The following is a 24,343-nucleotide window of genomic DNA, read 5'->3' on the forward strand; positions in this document are numbered from 1 at the left end:
CAAACAATCAAAAACATCTACGCAAAGGCCTCTACCCAAATAGCTATCAACGGGTTCCTCTCGGAACCAGTTCCTATTAAAAAGGGGTAAACCCTCTCCTCTTCTCACTCGCGTTAGAACCCCTCATAAGAATAGATAACTCCCCTGCAGTCAGAGGAATACCGTTACCCCTAGTCTCCAGACAGAGCAAAATTGTAGCATATGCCGATGATGTAGTTGCGACGCTCAGAGATTCTGAGTCCATCTACATTTATTTCGGCATTTTGCAAAAATTCAGCATGGCCAGTGGTCTTCGCGTTAATACTTCGAAGACTAAAATTAAAATTTTTGGAAATTTCCATAGAAATAACCTTCCTTGTGGTTTAGTCCCGCAAACTCAGCCCCTAACAGTACTAGGCGTCCCATTCACGGCGAGCCCGGTACTGCCTGTTAAGAAATTGCGGGAAGAGTGCGAAAAGAAAAGAAAACGTTTTAAACCTAATTATTTCTCCTTCTACGGAAGAACAGTAATAATAAAAACAGTAATAATCCCCATGCTAATGCATACAATAAATATTACTAATATAAAAAAAACCCAAGAAGGTCAACTTTACAAAATACTAATAGATTTTTTTTGGAACGGAAGAAAACATGAAGTTAAAAAAGAATATTTAAAACTCAAAATCAATCAAGGGGGTTTCTCACTTCCGAAATTAAACTGCCTATTCTATGCAAACACTCTCAAAACCATAGGGAAAGCCTTAAAATCTAACCATATTTCAGGATCCCTAATTAAATATTTTCTAGGGCATTTTCTCCCCTACTTCGGGACCACAGGACATGCTGACCCCAGCGCAGAGGTTGTGCCAGAATGGTATTATCCATTATGCCAACAACTTAAAAAATTTAAAACCGAAGGAATGGAAATTCTAAAATTAAAGCCACAAGCAAGATATTGGGAGTTCTTTCGACTTTCCGGATGTGATACGCCAAATATAGACACTAACATAGAAACGCTATTTCAAAATATCAGAAATAGCTGGGGACAGCCATTTCACCAGGATCTGGCATGGCGAATAGCCTATGGTCAGCTACCGGTGAAACTGGTTATGTCCCAATACACTTCAAGACCGTGCGACCCCTTCTGCGACGTCTGCCAGAGCATTGAAACGGTGGGACATTTCTTTTACTCGTGCCCCCCCGCCCGATATGTCTGGCAAAGACTAAGCACAGCACTGGGAATCAAGCCGCTTACCCTACAGGAGCTCTTGTACCTGCAATTTCCCCCACCAGTCAAGAAAATTCAGAAATTTACAATTTTTCTCATCAATGTAATCAAGTATCACATCTGGAAAGTGCGGAAAAAGTCCCAAATCAGCGATGAAAACACTATACAAGCCAAAATACTCAGTGGGATCTATTTCTACCTACCTAGGTTCTTCGCACAAGAAAGACATATACTAGGGGATGGGAGGTTTGTACATAAATGGTGCAAACCTCCTATCCTCTGTGTCCTGAGACAGGGCTTAATCATACCGTGTCTCTTCCTTTAAAAAGAAATATCTGTTTGTTTGTTGTTTTTTTTTTCCTTCTCTTTTTCTCTCTTCACGAGTTCTTACAGTTCATATAGGAGGGGGCAGATCTGAGAACCCGGGCTGCGAAGGCTTACAGCGAGGCGGTGCTACTCCTCGCGAGCGGCATCTCTCGGGCCAGATTCTTCCCCCAAATCTAATCTTGCTCTCGCGTGGTGTAAGGTTGGCCAGTTCTCTTACTGTTTATATATATATATATATATATATATATAAAAAAAAAAAAAATCCGATTCAAATTTTATACTAAAACAGGTGTTAGAAGATGACCTCCAAAGATACCTGATCAGTTAAATTGTTAATTTAAAAGTATTTTACGAGCGCATATAAGAAAAGTTTATTTCAAAGATTTTTTTTTAGAACAGGTGTAAGGAGATGATGTTTTATAGACCTTTTAGCCACAACCTCTGGGTTATACAGCTAAACGGTTTGACTGAGGCCTCTTTTTACCTACTACTATCCTACTCTACCTTTCTTTAATCTCCCCTATTACTACCTGCTGACCCTCAGCAATCTTTATACTCCAAAGGCCGATGATGAAAGACATTAACTCCCATTCTACTCACTGATGAGGCCTCAAAAAAGGCTGAAACCGGTCTGGGTAGTGACCTCCCTCCATAATGTAATAACAGCATACATTTCCTAGGAAATGTGTTTTTACATTATGGAAAATACCTAAGAATAGCGATCTGAACTTTACTCACCTTTGCAACGAGTTGCCCGAGATTGTACTACGTACTAGGATCACTTGCATTGGCTAACGCTAGTGTTTGCCGATACTTTATAGTTTACTATATTCGGCAAGAAACTCTCTGATTCCAATCTTTGAGTTTCTTATTCGGTTTTAAAACTATGTGGGATTTAATATCCCCTTAATTGTAGTAATGTTTTCATTGCCGAAATGAAGCTTATTAGCTCTTTATACTTAAGTAACTTAATGGATGCACCTACTTGGAAAACTCGTTCGCAGAGTATATAAGTTCTTTTCGCTATACACTTCGGTATTAGGTCTAGCTACTCACTGATGAGGCCTCAAAAAAGGCTGAAACCGGTCTGGATAGTGACCTCCCTCCATAATGTAATAACAGCATACATTTCCTAGGAAATAGGTATTTTCCATAATGTAAAAACACAAGAATAGCGATCTGAACTTTACTCACCTTTGCAACGAGTTGCCCGAGATTGTACTACGTACTAGGATCACTTGCATTGGCTAACGCTAGTGTTCGCCGATACTTTACAGTTTACTATATTCGGCAAGAAACTCTCTGATTCCAATCTTTGAGTTTCTTATTCGGTTTTAAAACTATGTGGGATTTAATATCCCCTTAATTGTAGTAATGTTTTCATTACCGAAATGAAGCTTATTAGCTCTTTCTACTTAAGTTACAGCTTATGTTTCGACAGTGATTGAATAGTTAATGATTGGAATTGTTCGATTAATGCTTTAGATTACGAAACACATACACTGCAATCTAACGCAGTGTCGATATTATCACATTCGACCAATTGCAGTCAGACTTGCCGATATTTGTTTGCGCTTGTGATTGCACGTTACAAGCCATTCCCACACTGCTCAAATGAGCAGTGTATCGTATGCTTGCTCGCGTTATTTCTGTGAGATACGAGACTTTTATTATTGGTGTGTGTTTGTGGTGAGGATGAACTATTTTTTGCAAATCTTATTTTATTCTGTTGAAATAACATATAATTATTTATTTATTTATTATAGATACAAGGCTGAATTATGACTAGTGTCACTATTGAAAATATGAAAAGAATTATTTTTTGAATTATTGTTACACGAAACAAATACACTGCGATCTAACACAGTGTCAGAATTATCGCGTTTGGTCAAATGCAGCAGACTCGCTGATATTCGTTTGCACTTGTGATTGCACATTACGAGTCATTCCGACACTGCTCGTTTGGGCAGTGTATCGTATGCTTGCATGCATTATTTCTGTGAGATACGAAACCTTTATTATTGGTGTTTGTTCATGATGAGGGTGAAATATTTTTAATAAAGCAATTTTTGAACATGTAAATTTATTTATTAATAAATTGGTTACCGATTAGGGAAAAAAGATTTTTTATTTTTTAAAATTTGTTTTATTTTGAATATGCAGCACCCCTACTTGAAATTTTTGCCGGCCGCCACTGGTTGTTTCCTCACTAACAGCAACTGATACACTATGAGTTACTTCCATATGTCTTATGACTAAAAAACATATCTAACTGGAAGTATTTTGACTGTTGGTGAAGTCTCATCAGCTATTAGTCAATAGTTTTGAGTAATAACCTTGAATTAAATTACCAGTCATTTCTTAATCAAAAACCACATTTAATTGTAATAGCTAGCCTCATATTGTAGCTTACACAATTATATTTACTGGCTGAACTGTTAAAATAGAATTATTTAATTAAAATTAATTATTTACCTGATCAACTTGGATCTTATTACATTATTGAGTTGGTTTAAAAAAGCTGTTTATCTTAGTCGTATTGTGGTGTTTACCTCAGATTTTAATGCAAACTAATAAAACTATCCTGGAAAGTGATGAATACAATCTTTTTTTAATTAAATTTAATTTTTTGGAGTGGTGAATGTATGGAATGTTTTGCCAGAGATTGTTGTGAATGCTTAATCCTTTAATGAATTTAAGAAGTATAATAGGTATCATGCGAATACTGGTTGTTGTGTCAATGTAAGGTCTCCCACAATGAGACTTCTGACTACATGGAGACACCGTAATAATAATAATATAAAGATACAAGCAAAATGCAGCAGCATACTAAGAAGAGTCAAATAACCACAGACTGCTCTACGTATCAGTTATACGAGAGTGGTCTGAAAAGTTCTCAGCCTCAACCATAGATAGCAATACGGCAAGATTTTTTTTTCTAAGTTGGTACATCTGTCATAAGCATCCACGTGAAAATGCAAGTCATTCTATCAAGTAGTTTGCTTTATACAGGCTGTCTGAAGCAAAAGCGTTGTCTGTATCCCTTGAAATGGATAAAATTGAGTATAGTGGGGTTACAAAATTCTTTATAAAACAAGGTTTAACGGCAAAAGAAATTCATTCAAAGTTCATAAAAGTTTATGGTCACTCTTCTTCGTTTTTGACAATTAAGAAATGGGCTGCCGAGTTTAAACGTGGCTGTAACAGCCTTGAAGATAATCCACGTGAAGGACATACAAAAAATGTAACAACACCAGAAATCATTGATCAAGTGCATGATATGGTACTGGATGACTGGCGAGTCAAAGTGCGTGAAATTGCCGAGACTATAAGCATTTCAAAAGAACGTGTAGAATATATTTTGCATGATGAATTGCAAGTGAAAAGGCTTTGTGCAAGATGGGTGCCATGCTTGCTCACAGCAGATCAAAAATACACTCGCATGAAAATCTCTGAACAGTGCTTGGAGCATTTTAACAAGAAGAATAAAACTGATTTAGTGCGCCGATTTATTACTATGGATAAGACTTGGATTCACCATTACACACCAGAATCCATACAGCAGTCAAAACAGTGGACAGAAGCCCATTGTTCAGCACCAAAGAAGACAAGGTCATGGCATTGGTGTTTTGGAATGCTAAAAGCATTTTGTTTATTAATTATCTTGAAAAGGGTAAAACAATAACCGGGGAATATTATTCCGATCTTTTAACCAGACTAGACGAAAAAATTCGTGAGAAAAGACCTAGTTTGCAGAAGAAAATAATCATCTTTCATCAGGACTAATAATTTTGACATTGCCAAGACACCTGCCCACAAAGGAGTTTTGGCAATGGGAAAATTAAGGGATCTGCACTGTGAATTATTGGGAACCACTATAGGGATGGGAAAATGGTGATGGAACATCGCTGGAATAAATGTATTAGTCTTAAGGGAGATTATGTCGAAAAATAAAAATAATTTTGAAATTATAAATCCATTTTTTCACTGTTAGGCCGAAGAACTTTTCAGACCACCCTCGTACATGGAGCAGTTAGTTGGGAAGAGGGAATTCACTTATAACCAGTGGCGTGTGTGTGTGTGCTGAAGCCAGCTTATGTGAGCAAATTGTTAAATTTTTAAGAATTTTGCAAGCCAGTTGTCAAATACAATGGATATAGATGTTGAAAGTTTATTTTTCACTTGGTTAGAGTATAATAAAATTAGTTTAATCCTTTATCCAAGTGTGAGCAAACAAAGTTTGCGCCTGAAGTATCTTCAGGACTATTATATTAACCCTTCCCTTAATGCATAACATTAGACATATCCGCATGGAGATGTGTTTTGCATTATAGGAGATACTGAGATAGGAGTGTTGGTAGCTTTCTCCACCTTTGCAACGAGTTGCCCTGGTGTTGTATCACCTTACCCTAGTCCTGAAAATACTTCAGGCGCAAACTTTGTTTGCTCACACTTGGATAAAGGATTAAACTAATTTTATTATACAATGGATATAAACTGTAGGGTGGCATGCACTTCAGTCCTCACTGGCTAGCATCATTGATCTGGCAAAGAGGTTAGCTAACATCAATTTTTTGCAAGCCTTTGATTTAATAACAGACATTCTTGAAGGATTTTTATTACTTTCAGCTGCACTTCCATCAAGATCAACTGACATCTAGAAAGCATAAAAAATAACAAAACAATAAGAGCTTGAAAATTTAAAGTGTGGTACTGGAAAACCTGAATCTCAATTTTAAATCAGACAAGTTTGAAGATATTCTATTTAATAAAAATAATAAATGAAATGTAGGAATACCAGAAAATACAAATTCAACACATGAATTTATGTCTCATCAGATGATGAAAACATTTTAAATTATTCTGATTTATTAGAACCATTTACTTGGCTTATGAAGAACTAATTTCACCACAAACAGCTGGTGAAAAATATTGTACCATTTAAGTGAAATATTAAAATATGAAATTGATTTGAACTAATTTTGGGATTCTGTAGATCAGGGGTTCCCAACCCTATGCCTGCAGGCACCATGGCACCCATCGACCAATTTGCGTGTGCCTGCCGCTGTTCAACCGTGTGCCGTATAGTTTGAAATAATCACGCAACAATTCATGGCATGCTATATGACACATGCGTTAATGACACATGACGAGTATTAAATGCATACAATGTAAAGTTCCATTCCAATCACAGACTACCCTATGAGAGAAAATCTAGCCCTCCCACCCTTCTTAGTGGCATTCATTCTCAGCTTCCAAGGATGCCCTCTTGTCCTTTCCTTACCGTCCATAAAATGAAAATGACATCAACTGAAATCCTGTATGACCCTTTCAAAAGTTTGCAAGTCTCAATCATATCACCCCTCATTCTCCTGTTTGCTAGTGTGTGTGCAGTCTACCAATTCTCAATCTGTTTTCATAATCAGTATTCCACAATCCTGATATAATTTTTAAAAAAACTAAACAAAATTAAACTAAAATTAAAAAACATTAACATGAAAGAAACCCTAAATATCCACTAATACTGGGAGAAAATTAATGCTAACTTTAAGTTTATTATTAAAATAGAATTTTAAAAACACAAAGCGCTAATTGATCAATTGGAGAATCTGGATCTTATTTTGTTACAAATAAACCTGAAGTAGAAACATTTTTCATTTTGGGTTGTACATATACACTGAGTTAGCGTTGCATTCTGAACACTAACCTAATAAAGCATCGGTCCACCTTTCTGTGCAATCATGGCTCGCAGATGCCTAGTTACAGATTCCACAAGGTGTCAAACATCCTCCTGAGTAACTCAACCGACGTCCACTGCAGCAATTCCGTCAGTTCGCGCTCTTTCTGTGGAGGAGGATCAGCAGTTCTCACACCTCGTTCTAGCATATCCTACACGTTCAATTGGGTTATAGTCAAGGGAGTTTGGGGGAACAAGGCAATGTTGCGAATTTATTGTCATGTTCTTCCAACCACTCAGTAGTTGTATGAGCCCAATGACAAGGTGCGTTGTCCTGTTCAAAGATGGCACTGTGATTAGGATAGACCTCCTGCAGATATGGATGGAGATTGTTGGCTAACAGGTCCCTGTAGTGTTCACAGTTCAGTGTTTCTGGGATGATAATTGACAGACCTAGGGCATGCCAGGAAAAATCCCCCCCCTCCCCCCGACCATAACCACCTCCACCAACCTGTTGAACCCCAAATGTGAAACCAGGGGATAGGGCTTTATGCTGCATTTGGAAATGGATTGAACTTCCCTGCAGCTGTACTGGTCGGTGAGCTGTGTGATTGTTGCATGTTGTTGCTGCTGACATACCAGTCAAGACACCCAATGCTCTCCTCTAGGATTAACCATGCATGCCTGATCAATGTGAGCTCTTCTGCTGTATGTCTGTTCATGTTTAATCCAGTCCCGGTACACCCTTGATACAGAAGTATGGGAGCAACGAACAAGTGCGGCTGTTTCCAAAATACTGCTACCTGCCCTCTGGGTCACAACTATCTGCCCATGGTCAAATTGGCTTATACTGCCAGCAATGTTTCCCCATTACTGGCAAATTTTACTGATGCACAAAGAGTATAAGTGTGCCCATTTATAGTAACCAGACACGACATTGATATAACATGGTACTTCGCTATCAAACCAAATATGTAAAAAAAAAAAAAAAAAAAGGTGGTGGGGGGGGTGTCTGTCCAAATGCAAAAGCTAATTCAGCGTATAGATTTGTTATTAAATGCATTCAACAGAATTTTGGGGTTTGGTCTTGGTATACATGTCACTTGATATAACTTCATTTCGCTTTTTAATAATGAAAATACTTTGAACTGCCTTCGATTTTGCCAGCAAAATGAATATATCTATCACTATCTCTGTTCTAAAATTAATTTCTGATTCTTCATGATTATAATTTTCTATTTCTTTTTTTTTTATTATTATTATTTTCTGTTCTCAATATCTACTGATGTACTCTTTTCTTTCAAAATCCGTTCTTTTATTGAGTTTGTAATTCATATAATTTCATTTTTCATTTGCCATAATGCAAAAATCATCATTAGTCTCATTTCACAAATAAGAGATACTAGGACTAGGTTTTAAAAGATGTTGCTTAGTTTCTTTCAAAAGCTTTTTTTTTTTTTTTTTTACTCTAAACAGAATTCTGTTTTTCCAAATTACAAAAGAGGAATCTAAAAATTCCTTCAGTAGATCTGCTTCATGATTGCTTATTGTTAAAACTTGTAGGTCTTACAAGTTATTTTGGACTGCAAAGCATGTTGGTATACATCAGAAAATATGACTGACAGTTTTTTTTTTAATTTTTGAATACTTGTCCATCCCTAAATAAGAGAGCGTTCCTTAAAAATCTTCCAGTCATATACCAACATGCTTTACAGTCAAAAATAACTTGTAACTACTCTTTTCACCCTATAATTATTTTATTTTATTTTGTGCAAAATAGAATTTCTTGATTGAGAATATTTAAACTAGGAGGGTGGTCTGAAAAATTCTCGACCTCGACCATAAATGGTAACACTATTGAAAGATTTTTTTTTTCCTAAGTTGGTACATCTGTCATAAGCATCCATGTGAAATTGCAAGTCATCCTATCAAGTAGTTTGTTTTATACAGCTGTCTGAAGCAAAAGTGTTGTCTGTATCCCTTAAAATGGATAAAATTGAGTATCGTGCGGTTATAAAATTCTTTGTAAAAGAAGGTTTAATGCCAAAAGAAATTCATTCAAAGTTCATAAAAGTTTATGGTCACTCTTCTTTTTTGTTTTTGACAATTAAGAAATGGGCTGCCGAGATTAAACGTGGCCATACCAGCCTTGAAGATGATCCACGTGAAGGACGTCCAAAAAATGTAACACCACCAGAAATCATTGATCAAGTGCACGATATAGTATTGATGACTGGCAAGTCAAAATGCATGAAATTGCTGAGACTCTAGGCATTTCAAAAGAACGTGTAGGATATATTTTGCATTAAGAATTGCAAATGAAAAAGCTTTGCGCAAGATGGGTGCTGTGCTTGATCACAGCAGATCAAAAAAGCACTCACATGAAAATCTCTGAACAGTGCTTGGAGCGTTTTAACAAGAATAAAACTGATTTTGTGCATCGATTTATTACTATGGATGAGACTTGGATTCACCATTACACACCAGAATCACAAAAGAGTGGACAGAAGCTGAATATTCAGCACCAAATTTGGTTCCATCAGCAGGAAAGGTTATGGCATTAGTGTTTTGGGGATACTAAAGGCATTTTGTTTATTAATTATCTTGAAAAGGGTAAAAAAATAACCGGGGAATATTATTCCGATCTTTTAACCAGACTAGATGAAATAATTCGTGAGGAAAGACCTGGTTTGCAGAAGAAAAAAAATCATTTTTCATCAGGACAATGCACCTACCCATAAAGGTGTTTCTGGCAATGGGAAAATTAAGGGATCTGCACTATGAATTGTTGGAACATCCATCCTATTCCCCCCAGATTTGGCTCCCTCTGACTTCTATCTCTTCCCAAAATTAAAACTCTTCCTCGCTGGTCAGTATTTTTCTTCGAATCAAGAGGTGATTGCAGTTGTAGAGGGGTATTTATTTTGCAGATCTTACTGAGAACCACTATAGGGATGAGATAATGGTGCTGGAGCATTGCTTGAATAAATGTATTAGACTTAAGGGAGATTATATTTTAAAAGAAAAATAATTTTGAAATTATAAATTTGTTTTTTCATTGTTAGGCCAAGAACCTTTCAGACCAACCTCGTATTAATTATAATAACTTTAATACTTTTCTATATTGGAAGTTTTTTCCCACTTGGTTAGACTATAAATTATATATTTAGTTTAAGTCTTAATCCTTTATCCAATTGTAAGCAAACAAAGTTTTGCACCTGAAGTATCTTCTGGACTGAGGCAACTCCTGGCAAAGGTGGCCAAACTTCACATCACTTGCCTTAGTATCCCATAATGCAAGGCATATCTCCTTGTGGACATGTATAATGCTATGCTTGGAAGAGTCACTACCCAGACCACTTTAGACCTTTATTGAGGTCTCTTCGGTGGGAGCCAGACCCAGAGGTGATACCAAGGTTGAAGCAATGCAGAAGACATATTTACCTATACAAGTTGCCAAAAGGTGTCACGCCTTATTAATAAATTACTCTGGATTAGAGAACGATGTTGGAAGTTTTTATAGTTCTTGGATAGAACTATAAATTATATCCAGGTAATCCACGTATAACGCGGATGTTAGGTTCCATAGAAATGGCACGTTATATAAATCACATCATACGAGACTTAGATCACATAGAAAAAGTAGGGTTAGGTTCCGAAACCGTTTTTTTTTTAATTATATAAACAACAATGACATATCCAACAAAAACAATATTTTTATTTAATTCAGGTAAGTCATGTAAGTTAAGAAAACATAAACTATGAGACAAATACATAGTATAAAATTATAAAAATTACAAATTGTACATAAATTTCATTGCACATGATGCATAAATGTTTTAGACACAATAAAATAAAGCGCATATTTTAATCATCATCACTGTCTTCAGAAATAACATTTCGTAGATGTTCTTTAAGTGGCCATAGGTCGGCACCACTTGAAATCTCTTAGACATCATTTGTATAATTCTCATTGCATACTTCGGCTGGTTTAGTCATCAAGAAGTCAGTAATAAGACTTTGCTTTCCCCTATGCTGCAAATTTTTATTAAGTTCATAATATGGCACTAAACAAATATCCAATTGTCTCGTGAATTTTCCCGAGCACTTCATTAAGGGATGATTATCCGTAAAATAACTTCCTAACTTTCTTGCCAAGTCCAATTCTTCTGCTAATTTCTTTAAACTGAATTCTTTAACGGATTCATCACAACCAGAATCTTCATCAGAACTTTTCCTGCCATTTGATTCGACGCCATCAATAGATGGCGTCGAATCAAATGGCAGGAAAAGTTGTACCAGGTCTTCCTCATTTAAATCTGTTTCTCCAATTAATTCACTAATTTCGTTTTCAATCATATCGCAAAAGCCCTCTCCACCAAAAATGTGTGCGACGTTTATTACATGACGTAGCTCGGCATCCACTGGAGGTACGAAATTTTGTTCCAGAACGGCTTCGGGCCATATTTTTTTCCAGCAAGCATTCAGCGTAGAGGATTGTAATTCCTTAATGACAGAGAAATAATTTTTACACAATTCAATATTGAAAACTCTTTCCATATTTCAGGCAGTGTCATGTTTGGATTAGAATCTATTTTTTCCAAAATTAATTGAAATGTTCACCGAATATAATATGATTTAAATGTTGATATTATTCCTTGGTCGAGTGGTTGAATAAGTGAAGTAGTATTAGGCGGCAAAAAAGTTATTTTAATATTTGGATGGCTTAAATTTGTTGGGTGGCCTGGTGCGTTATCTAAAATTAGTAGAATTTTGAAGTCCATATTCTTTTTCTTTGTGTAACTTTCTACATCAGGTACAAAACACTTGAAAAACCAATTTTCAAAAGCCTGCCAATAAACAGGTAGGGTGGACTTGTCGAGCCCTTTCATCGCACGAGGATTTGCGGATCGGTTAATAACATTGGTTTTGTCATGTAATCACCTGATGCATTACTACAAAACAGTAGAGTAATTCTATCTTTGGAAACTTTGAATCCAGGAGCTGGTCTTTCATTTTTCGAATATAGGTGCATTTTGGCATTTTTTTTCCAATATAACCCGGATTCATCCACATTGAACACCTGGTCTGCACTGTAACCACCTTCTTTAATGATTTTTAAAAGTTCTGCTGGGTATTTCCGGGCAGCTTCAATGTCTGCTGATGCTGATTCTCCCTGGATTTTAAGATTATACAAAGAAAACTGCTTTTTAAAGTTTTCAACCAACCCTTACTGGCAGAAAATCCATGCTGAGAGATTTCTTCTGAAGAATCTTGATCAAGTTCTTTTAAATATTTATAAACTTTGAGAGCTTTTTGCTTAATAAGGTATCCATCCAAAGGAATTTTCTTTTAAGTGCAATCTTCTATCCAAATCATTAGAGATTTCTTCAGTTTTTCTATTAGAATATCGCGAACACGAGCAACGCGTTTTGCACTTACTGTTGACCCAGCAATAACACTTTCTTGGATTTTATGTTCATTTTGTTTGATTGTTCGAATTGTTGATTCACTGAATTTCAGAGTCCTTGCAACAACTCCTGGTTTTTTCTTCAATTTTCAACCAATCCAAGATTTTAATTTTTTTCTTCGAGAGAAATGAATATCCTCTTCAATGTTGGTTTTTTCCCTTTTGTTGCAGTTTTAGTGGCCATTACTATAAAAATAAACTTTTACATAAAAAAACAACAACATTACATATGTATGTAACTCACGAGAAAATAAACTGCTCAGCTTGAGAATAACACACACACATATGATTTTAAATGCACTTTCCTGGCAGAAAACGAAAATAATTTTCAACAATTAACACTTTATACAGTAAACGAATACAGTAAACGATAGCGAACCTGTGGCACGTCTGAGAATTTTGCAGGCATGTCAACGATTTACAGGTGATATCTTTTTATATGCTTATTAATTGTTACAATATGTACAAGCTGAATTTTGTTTTACACAAGACAGCAGCCATAAAGACATGCATGTGATTGGTGCAGTATTAACAAAAGATCGCGCGACCCAAAGACAAAAGCAACAGGCAAGTGTTGAGTTGAAATGCTAATTCTCTTGAATCGAATTCCATAACATCTGAAACTGTCATAACAACATTCACTATTAGTTTTAACACATTCACAACAGGGTGTCATTTATTGTTCCGATGGAACTTCTTATTACTGACTGGCTCAACTCACACAAACGTTTCAACCCTTGGTTGAATTTTATGGCTTCTTGGCAGGCGAACTCACACATTCGTTATATGGCATGTCTCAATTCTTGGTAATCTTTTATTTTAAGTTAGCCTTTGTGATCTGTCATAATGACATCAAGAATTTCAAATGCAATAAAACAAACACTTATTTCATAATTGAAAAATTGGACAATAGTTTTTAGTCAGATACTGTGTTTCCGTGCAACATATGGTTTTGCTTAAGTCTATACAGCATAGTTTCTGTGAGAGGGGACACGTGATTTATTAGTTAGCGCTGTTTTTATTCCATCTGTCTCTAATTGCACTATTTGTTGAGAATGACACAGACTGCAAAAGCCTCTGTACAGTACCTTATTCAGTGATACAATAAAACTAAATTCGATACTTATAACTGCTTGCGCGATATAGGGAGACACAAATTTAACGAAGATAAAATTTGATTTTTAAGTCCCACTGTGAAAAATATGAAAGAAAAAATAAATAAATAAAGGATTACTAGAAATTGTAGACCGTGTTATGTCGAAACCATGTTATACGAGGGCTACCTGTATTTAGTTTAATCCTTTATCCAAGTTTAAGCAAACAAAGTTTGCACTTGAATTATCTTCAGGACTGGAGCAACTCGTGGCAAAGGTGGACAAACTTCAACTTTTCTTACACTTGGATAAAGGATTAAACAAAATATATAATTTATAGTCTAATCAAGTGGGAAAAAAAAAAGAAACTTCGAACATCGTTGTCTAATCCAGAGTAATTTATTAATAAGGAGTGACACCTTTTGGCAACTCATACAGGTAAATATGACTTCTGCATTGCTTCAACCTTGGTATCACCTCTGGGTCTGGCTCCCACTGAAGAGACCTCAATAAAGGTCGAAACTGGGTAGTGACCATTCCCATAATGCATAGCATTATACATATCCGCAAGGAGATGTCCTTTGCGTTATGGGATACTAAGGCAAGTGATGTGAAGTTTGTCCACCTTTGTCATGAGTTGCCCCAGTCCTGACGATACTTCAGGCACAAACTTTGTTTGCTTACACTTGGATAGAGGATTAAACTAAACATATAATTTACTTTTCTATATTTTGGCAACATTACAATGCCATCATTATGAGGGATCACATAAACAATGGTACGTGCACACAGGTAATAACATGGGATAAATGAGGCTGAAGGAAGGCAAGCAAAGTTGGGAATCCTAAATTGTGCTCCTCAGTGGTTTAGATTGGGTGGTCTTTGCAGTTTGGCTGAAGATTCGAGGATGAGTGCTTCCCAAATTTGTTGAGGTTTGGAAAGTTTTTCAGCATTGAAACAGATTCAAGCAAAAGCCTTTCATATTTGTATCTACTGCAGTGCAATAGAGTGACCTTCTTCCAGCGTATCCTGTGGTAGGCGTCCAAAGCATGGTCAGCAAATAGTGGCTGTCCTGCCTGTTTAGATATAGTAGGACAGTTTTCAACTACAAGGGACCTGGTAGACACCTGCAGGTCTAGGGAATGTGGCTAGTCTTTGGTGGAGCAGACAAGAGATGCCAATTTTTTTATGTGGTCTGTAAGTGGTTGTAAGGTTGTATTTCCTGAGGATTTTTGTCAATTTTATGGATGTGCTCAGGATATATAGAATGGTGATAAATCTTCGGTAATCTTTGCTGAAGGGATTTCAGTTCTCCCTCCTCCTTGTTATTTTTTTGTTATTATTATTATTATTTTTTTATATTGTTACTTCTTGAAAAACAATAGTTATGAGTAACCAATGTATAAGCCCCTATCTACCAGAATTAGTTGCAACCTAATTGATTGGAAGTTTGTGCCTTGCCAGGATGGTCATCTGCAGCAGCATCTTACTTATAAGAATGTGTGATTACCAGAATATAACCAGGTTTTGTAATGAGTGAATCTGAATACACTATGCACTGGAAACTGTCCTGAATGAAGTATAACAGCAGATATCTGTTGAAAGTAGAACTTTGTCAAAAAAAAAAAAAAAAAGCAGCTAAGCTAGAACATGGCCAAAGAAACATCAGCACTAGATACCAGAGGATTAGATAAATTCATGAAATGATAAATTCTTCTTCCTGAGCAGATGGAAAGTCAGGGGTATGATGAACACCAAGAAGGCATAGAATTAAAATGCTTGGTCACAACAATTTAGGGCAAGAATTGTGAAGTGATGATCTGAGACAAGTTGTTCTACTGTCCTTAATCCTCTTGATATCCAAAATCAAGAACTGAATAGTGCAGCATATATGAACATTACTGCTGATCAAGTACTTCCACTTCCAACATGATAATGATGTAGCAAGGCACATTTATCCAAAAATGATTACAGGAACATAACAGCAACTTTACCTGAATGGGCTGTTCTTCCTCCCACATTCACTCAATCCAATCATATTGTGATCTTGTTCTAGTTTGTGACAATCAATATAGAAGAATCCCATGAAGACTGCCTGGTATATGGTATAGGATTCCTGGAATTTCATGGAGTCAGCACACTAGTTTACTGAGCCTATTTTTGAAGGCTCATAGTGGCTATGAGCTAGGTTCAAATAAAACCTTTAGTCTTTTACTACCCTGAGCTATCTAATTGAGCCACTAAGTGTATATGATACAGTATGTCTGGCAAGCACTATATCAAAAACAAAATGGCATCTATTGTAAACTAACACTTACAAAAGATGCAATTTTTTCAAAAGGGGATTGTTACACAAAAATGCCAAACACTAAATTTCAGTTGCTTTCAGATCTCCACATATGCATCACAACAAGGAAAACGATGATTATCCCTCACGAGGTCCAGTGTGACAATCAGAAGCAGTGATTATTTATTGACGTGGTTCAACTACTTCACTGGTACATAAGATCCTTTATTACCAACAAAAAAATTAGAGGGGTAAATCAGGTGGCTGAGGATATACAATGAAACCTGCTCTCAATCTGTCTGAAAACTATTCAATCAGAAAGGCACTCGCCCATGCATTTTGCTAAAGTATTAGCAAAATGCATGGGCTCTCATGTATAATTGTAACATCTAAAGGACTACATAATTGTGCAGCTTATTCAGCTATGTTGCTTCTGTTACTACATCTTCTATCATAAAAGATCAGGGCAAAGGTCACCACATGATCCATCTAGAACCGTCAGGCATGTCCCATTATATGAGTGTGTGGATTTTTCACTTCTCCAAATACAGTAACAACTATGCCCGTGTAACTTACCAAAAAGGTTATGCCAAGTAATATCTTAGAATATTACTCAATTATGATTTAAGCTACTGTGTGAGACACCACATACTTGAGTCCAACAATAACAGCATGCATGGAGTAGTTCTGAACACCTGTAATCCTTGGTGTTCAGTATTATGTATAATTATGATTCATTATTAAAAAATTATGGAAACAACTACCATGTTATAGTAAAACTTCAGTTTAATATTAACTAAAATAATCATCTGACGTTTTATCCTTCATATCAAGATCATCTGGAGTATACAAGTATACAGTCATCCCTCGACTTAAGTCGGAGTTCCGTTCCATCTGGCAGGACGTAAGTCGGTTCAGACATAAGTTGATACATTAAATCAACAGAGTTATAGGGACTTAACAGTAATAAGTATACTGACATTTTAATTTTTAAACCTTATTATAAAACTGTACTGTGCATTACTGCCACTATAAAACAGGAGAATAATCACCCAAATCTTCCTCCACAATCACATCTTCATTATCTTCCCTATGTGAAGGACCAGACTGTGGCTCATCTGGTGTAACCTTCGTGTTTTTGATGAAAATGCCTAATGTGTTTTGCTTATTCCGCTTCTTCTTTTCATCATAAATTTGTTTATAGCAAGTAAACACATCATGTACTTTCCTTTCTACTAATAAGTAACGTTCAACAATGGGGTCCATGTCTCCCTCATAGAATACTTCTTGCCTCTCAAATCATTTGTGCCAACTAAGACAATCAGTTCCTTCTATATCTTTTTGCTCTACCATATCGATTGGTAGAGCCTCTCCTACTAATGGCTCACGCAAAAAGTTAAGCAAGTTGGAGTGGGGTTAGTAGTAGGAAGGGAGTGAATCGTTCAATGCTGTTGGCACACTCTCCCTCGATGAGTCTTTGGACTCCTGGAGGTGTTACATAATAATAATAAATCTTCAGCCATTTTGAGAACATCGCTAACTGCAGAGAACATTTCTACAAGACCCTTCAATGTAAATTGTTTAACGACCTTTCTTGTTTCTCTTTTTCCTCTTCCTTTTCTCGTTCTTCCTCTTCTGCAACACGTTGTTCCTCCAGTTTGACCAATTCTTCGTTGGTCAACTCTTCAGGGGCACTTTCTATGAGTTGAACATGTCGTCATCATTCACTTCGAGATTCAGATTGTTTGCTAGGCCCTCTATTTCTCCACTCAATTTACAAAGATCTTCATTTTTTTCAAACTTCCAAAATCGTGCACAATCACATCTTTCACAATCAATCAGACCTTTTTAATGTATTTTTCCATATGCTACTCATATACTGAGAGGTACTTCGACCCAAGTCAGCAATATTTTTAATAGTATGATAAATATTGAATGCTTTCCAGAATTTCATGAGAGTTTGGTCGTTTCCTTCATTACAGAAATGGCTTGTGAAAAAAGTTCTCCATAGATAATAAGCCTTAACCACTACAAGAACTCCCTGATCCATCAGTTGGATCAATGAAGTAGTGTTTGGAGGGAGAAACATGACCTTGAACATTATCTAGAATTAATGAAATTTTAAATTCTACATTTTCTTTCACACAATAGCTTCCATTTCAATCACATAACAGTTGATTAAAGCATCTTCAAACAATTTTTGAGTCATCCACGACTTCTTATTACTCCGATGATGAACTGGAAGAGTATGCTTCCTAATGTTTTTGAAGGCTCATGGATTCTCACTGTGCCATGTCACAAATGGTTACAGTTTATATACAGCCACATTACCTCCTAACAGAATCGTAATGCGGTTTTTAAGAGCTTTGAAATCAGGCATAGATTTTAGCTTTTTGTGAAGGAATTGTCCTTGGGCATTTTTTTCCAAAACAAGGTGGTCTTATCCATATTAAATATTTGCTGTGGCAAATAATTTTCACATTATGCAGTGCAAAACGTTGCTTGAATCTCATAAACCAACCAGAAGAAGCACTGAATTCACAGTCATAATCGGTTCCTGCTTTCTCCTTCAACATGTTGAAGAGACTTCGTGCCTTAGTGGCTATGGTCAGAGTGCTAAGAGGTATGCACTTATGGTTCAGGTCCTCTATGCATGATGGAAGTAGCTTTTCCAATCACAAATAGGCCCCTGTCATTGCTTTATCACTATCGTGAACTTGCAGCGTCGTTTCAAGATTAATTGCTCACCTCCTTTTCTGTGATTCTTCACTAGGTTTTTTAATTGGGCAGGGTGTATACAGGCCATGTTGCACAAAATATTCTGAAATATTTATAAATAAATATACGAATAACCTATTTTTCAAACACAAAATCAACAGAGGAACTGTTGAAGCCACGTGCCGACTGCTGAGAGTGGTTGCCACTGCATTGTTGCATGATGCACTGTCGCTGAATAAAAACCTTTTTTACTTTAAGTTCACTTGCATCTTGTTCGAAAGTATAGTCAAAAATGTTATTTATTCCATTATGGGATCATGGACATATCTTCGAACGGACATAAGTCGAGGGATGACTGTATATACAAACAGCCAAGCTATGTTATAATCTATGTAGTAAGCTAAAGTCGCACTAATTTGGTCAACCATTAACACTACTGGCCTAACCTCTGGTGGAAAAAAAAAAAATGCTGATCACCATGTAACTATGAAAGAATGCATAATTATAATGTTTACATATACATTTCTTTGGATCTTTTCTTCTCTGTAGCCTGTATCCAATAAAGTTGTCTGATGGCAGAACTAGTAATGCTATTAAATTAACGATAATAGTTAATTCTGGTACAGTTTCATAGTGTTAACCAAATAAACAAAAAATCAATATACGTTTTCATGTTAAATGGTTGAGATATTTTTAAATGAACAGAAAATAGTAAGCAGTAGTATCTTGATAAATAAGGAAGAAATTTTTGAAGGGATTCAGATAGCAGTCAAACTTTTCATGAGACAAAACATCAGGAATCAATTCTTGTTGTAAAGTAATTACGTAAAAAAGCATTAAACATCATATGATATAAAATTACCTCACCTTGTTCTCATCTAAAAACTTCATTTTTATGGCAACATCTGCCCGAAGTCTCTCATATTTTTCTTTGTGAACACCAAAATTTCTTCTAGCCTCTTCGACCTTCGATGACATTGCATTACCCTGATTAGCTTGTATTAGTTCTTCTAAATCAGTTCGGTATGCATCGTATTCTAACCTGCACAAAGTACTTCATTATTAAATAAACTGAGCCAAGAACAAAGTTATAATTTTATTTTTTCTAATCAATATATACATAATGTTAAAAGAGTGGTGACCTTAAAATAGGATTTTGTTTTAAGATTTTAAAACAGGACTAAAATATTACTGAATCATCAAACTTAGGGAAACATCTAGTCTGCTAGTAGCCATGATTACATAATTTATGTTCTTCTATGCAGATGGTAGCTGATCTTCCTGCTTGTTCACAGCGGGTCAACTTCATAGAGAAGCTGAACTTGAGGTTGGATTTTTGAATTAACAAGACCATTATACTTTTTTTTTTATATATCTTTCTTATTTTTCCCAAATCCTTAATGAGCAGAGGCTTCCGAAATTTCAGAAAGAATGGTTCAGAGTTCTGGACCATTCTTTGAGAAACCTGAGCTTTAATGAGCTGAGGGTTGTATTAGTAGCCATGCAGCTAGTACAAGTAGCAGTAAGCTGTCCCTGCAAGAGAGCAAACTGATATGTTTAATTTTTTTTTTTTTTTTAAACTGGAACTTGATTTTAAATTTGACATAATTTAGTAACACATACAACACAACTAAATGTTTTCAAACTCATTTTACTTGTGGATGAGAGAGTTGGGTTAGAAATGTAGCAGTTAATCAAAGACAAGAAACCACAAATGTGGATTTTTAATGCCTAAAAAGAAATCTATTGAGGCATCTTGGTTGCTTTATAAGACCAAAATATAAATTTTGATAATAACGAAGACTAACAAATAACATTAATTTCAAAGAAAATTTTCAATACGAACCTAGTAATAACGTAAACAAGTAGTAAAATCAAGTAGAATATACAAGTAAAATCAAGTAGTACTACCATAGTATCTTATATAGCTCATGAAGATAGTACATAACAGAAATTTGATTATTATAATATATGATTAAGTATATGACCACATGATAAAGAATTTTAAATACAGTACTTACAATTATCATCTTACAAAAAAAAATAAAATAAAATAAAACCATGAATAAATTCATGCTATATTCTATGCTGTAAATAAAACTTATACTGTTTTATTTATAGCATATACTTATACTTTGTTTGGCTTTGTTTGTTTTGCAGCAATGCAGTATGTCTGTGGGAAAAGAATGCTACTTGAGGCAGTGCAGTATGATATGTTCATTATAGAGGATAATTTTCATTCCAGCACTAATACAGTTGATATCAATAGATACAGTTGATATTTACGATTAACCTAACCAAACCAATCATTAACCTAACATAACCAACCAAATGTAGAATTTCCCTTAATTATTGGTTTCTAATATGTCCTGAAACAGATCTCCTCCAGTCTACATAATTTTGGTATCGATGGATGCCCATGCCATGCGACAATTTGTGCATCAATCAAGCACATTAATTTTATTATAATGATTTTGAATTTGGGTGCATGTCATAAAATTTGACAACTGCTCCATCCACTGTATAATATATCTTTTCAAAATTTGATTATTTCTTTGTACAAATGGCCATAAAAAAGATTCTTCTAATGGTGTGGAAAAGAAAGAGACCACTGAATTAGGAATGCAAGTGGAAATATTATATACATATTTATCTATATACATACAGGGTTCTAAAAATACAACTTAAATAATTACTAGCCAGAAAAAAAAGTACTTGCCCAAGATATTGGTCTGCTTTATATAAATATTGTTATAGGTGATTAAAAACTAAATGACATTTTTAGAAAACAAAGCAATACACTCTTTAATTTTCACTATACATTACACATAATTATACTGAAGTAGGCTTTCATTTAATGTAGGTTTAAAATGTATGCTACAACACAGATCATCACAACTTGATTTCTGTTTTCTCGTTTATAACGAAGGGTGAATTTATATAAATTATCCGTGAACAATAATTTACCAAGGAAGACAATAAAATTTCATCAAAACAAGAAAGTAGTAGGCAGTCGATATGGAGTCAGACTCACTTTTCACAATGCACTCAGTTAGATGATACAGTCTTTGACTTGACCATTTATTATTATTAAGGAGACCTCCAGGGGGTCAGGGACTCATCGAGGGACACCACATACTACACACACCAGCTATCATACTTATTCTTGTATTCATTCACAATGTGTGCACACATAACATCCAATGGCATGGCAATCCATTTCAATTACATACCACCCTATGAGAGAAAAATCTAGCCCTCACTCTACTTTGCACTTTCTCAGACATATCAGAATCACAATGGAAACCAGGAGACCAGACATGTGCACAATAGTCCAAGTGAGGTCTTATCTTGTAAAGAGGCAAAATGACATCCTTATCTTGCATGTGAAAGTTCGTTTCAGCATTGCGATTATCTTTCGAGTTGTATTTGCATATTCCCCTGAACTTCATCTTGCTGTCTACTAACACTCCAAGATCCCTAGCCTGATCAGTTTCTTCTAGCATAATCCCACCAATATAATATGACATTGGATATCTAATCATGCCAAAGTGCATGACTCTGCATTTGCTGACATCCATTTTCCCATGCTAACAACTCCAGCCTATTCAAATCATTGTGCAAGTACAGCATATCAGCTGCATTCCTGATTACCCCATCTATCTTTGCATCATCAGCAAATAGCTATATCTCACCTGTCAAATCCTTCCCAATGTCATTAATGTACAGATTGAATAACAGTGGACAAAGAACTGATCCTTGTGGTACACCACCAGTTACCTTAAATCTTGCAGACTCACATCCCCGTATAGCACTTTTTGATATCTGTCAGTCAGCCATCCTCTTATCCATGCTAATATTTTATAATCCAAACCTATATTCTCCAATTTATGGAACAGTCTTACATGCTATATTCTGTGAAAAGCCTTAGCAAAATCCAAAAGTATCATGGTATATCTTTCTCCCTTGTCTAGTTTAATGGTAACATTATTATAGAATGTGAGCAAGTTGCTAAAACATGACCTTCCTTTAGTAAACCCATTCTGTTCACTGCAAAGTAGAGATTCATTGTCAACCCATTTCTGAATACAAGCCCTAAATAATTTTTCCAATATCTTCACCACCACTCCTGAAATACTGATTGGTTGATAGTTGGATACAACAGTCTTTGCACCACCCTTGTGCAATGGGATTACCATACATTCTTTCCACTTCTGCAGAATACTCTTCTAACACCTGTGCTGATATCCAATCAGTCCCTTTACTGAATTGTTATTCAGTTTGTGCAACAACTATAATACCTCCTCTTCATACACCCGTTTCTTCATTCAGTGAAGAGGAAGCAGTGAACTCAATGTTGCATACATGGTTGATAACTTTTAGCAAAATGGGCACTCATTAGTTGAACAACTTCTGCATCTGTCACCCTCAACACCATTTGCATTCAGACGTTATTTTTTCATATTCATTCTTTCTTTTACTTGTAGCATATCGAGAGAATTCTTGTGGGTTGTCTTTAGCTTGAAGAGCCAATTTCTTTTCATACTTATCTTTCCGTATAATAGTTGTAACTATTCTCGCCTGCTGCTTATAATTTTCATAACAGACATCATCCTTATGAACATGGGAATCCTTCCACATCATCCGTTTCTTACAATTTCTTGTCTACCCTTCATAAAATACTGTACCCATTACACACAATACTAGTATGTTTGATTTGATAGTCAGGTCTTTCTATCAAATCAAACATACTAGTATGCCTATGATCTGAATTCCCAACAATACTGACCAAGGCAATGAACACTACCTTTGCAAGATAGGTATATGTTTTAAATGACAGGGTTAAAAACGAATCTCCGTTATTTAAAATTTCAAAGCATTTATTTACACTAAGCTAATTCATGTTGTGAGCTGTGAAAACAAGCTTAGGACGATACTATACTATATTACAAACACACACATACTTAAGGGGTAAAGGTGTTGGAAGAATAAGATATATAAATGTACTGCAGTATTTAATTATATTATGCCAATTTTTATTTTTGTATTTATAATTACCATTTTTTTTGGATGAAAATATACTGTAAAAAAAAAAGTACAATTATTATTTTTTAAGAATAGATCGTCTATTGTCTATTATTAGATTGCGTGTTGATTTTAATGGTGTTGTGTAGTTGAAGGACTAAGTAATGGAGATGGTGAGTTGTAGTGTTCTTGTTTCTGGGTTCGATTCCCATCCAAGACGTGAGGAACCTTTATCTGGTCTCTTTCGACTAAAGGTGATTTTGCCAGTCTCATATGAAAGTAGGGGTTTTTTTGACCAGGAAATTCGGGTTTTCATTCCCCAGAACAGGCAAACTGGCCCCATGGACACATGTATCTACAGTCATAAAAACTATTTACTCCCCTCCCCCAACGCCAGACTCTGCAACAAGCTGATTAAGGTTTCCCACAGTTCATAATCATAGTGGACCCTGCACTAAGTGGAATAAAAATTCTATAAAGAGGAAGAAGACATATGTCATGCATAGCATATATATATATATCTTTAAGGTTAATATTC

The 24,343-nt window shown here is 35.6% G+C and overlaps 1 protein-coding gene across 2 annotated transcripts in view; it reads right to left on the minus strand.

The window, feature by feature from the left end:
* The window catches only part of Arfip (ADP ribosylation factor interacting protein arfaptin), a 179,323-nt gene that overhangs the window by 29,980 nt on the left and 125,000 nt on the right, over positions 1-24,343 (minus strand). For both annotated transcript variants that reach the window (XM_090396858.1, XM_090396857.1), the window contains exon 5: positions 19,648-19,822. In XM_090396858.1, coding sequence (XP_090252984.1) covers positions 19,648-19,822 — 175 coding nt within the window. The remainder of the gene's footprint in view (positions 1-19,647; positions 19,823-24,343) is intronic.

The sequence above is a fragment of the Typopeltis vanoorti genome, chromosome 8 (assembly GCF_054136105.1).
Source record: "Typopeltis vanoorti isolate ZY-2024b chromosome 8, IOZ_Tvanoo_1.0, whole genome shotgun sequence".
NCBI classification, from domain to species: Eukaryota; Metazoa; Arthropoda; class Arachnida; order Uropygi; family Thelyphonidae; genus Typopeltis; species Typopeltis vanoorti.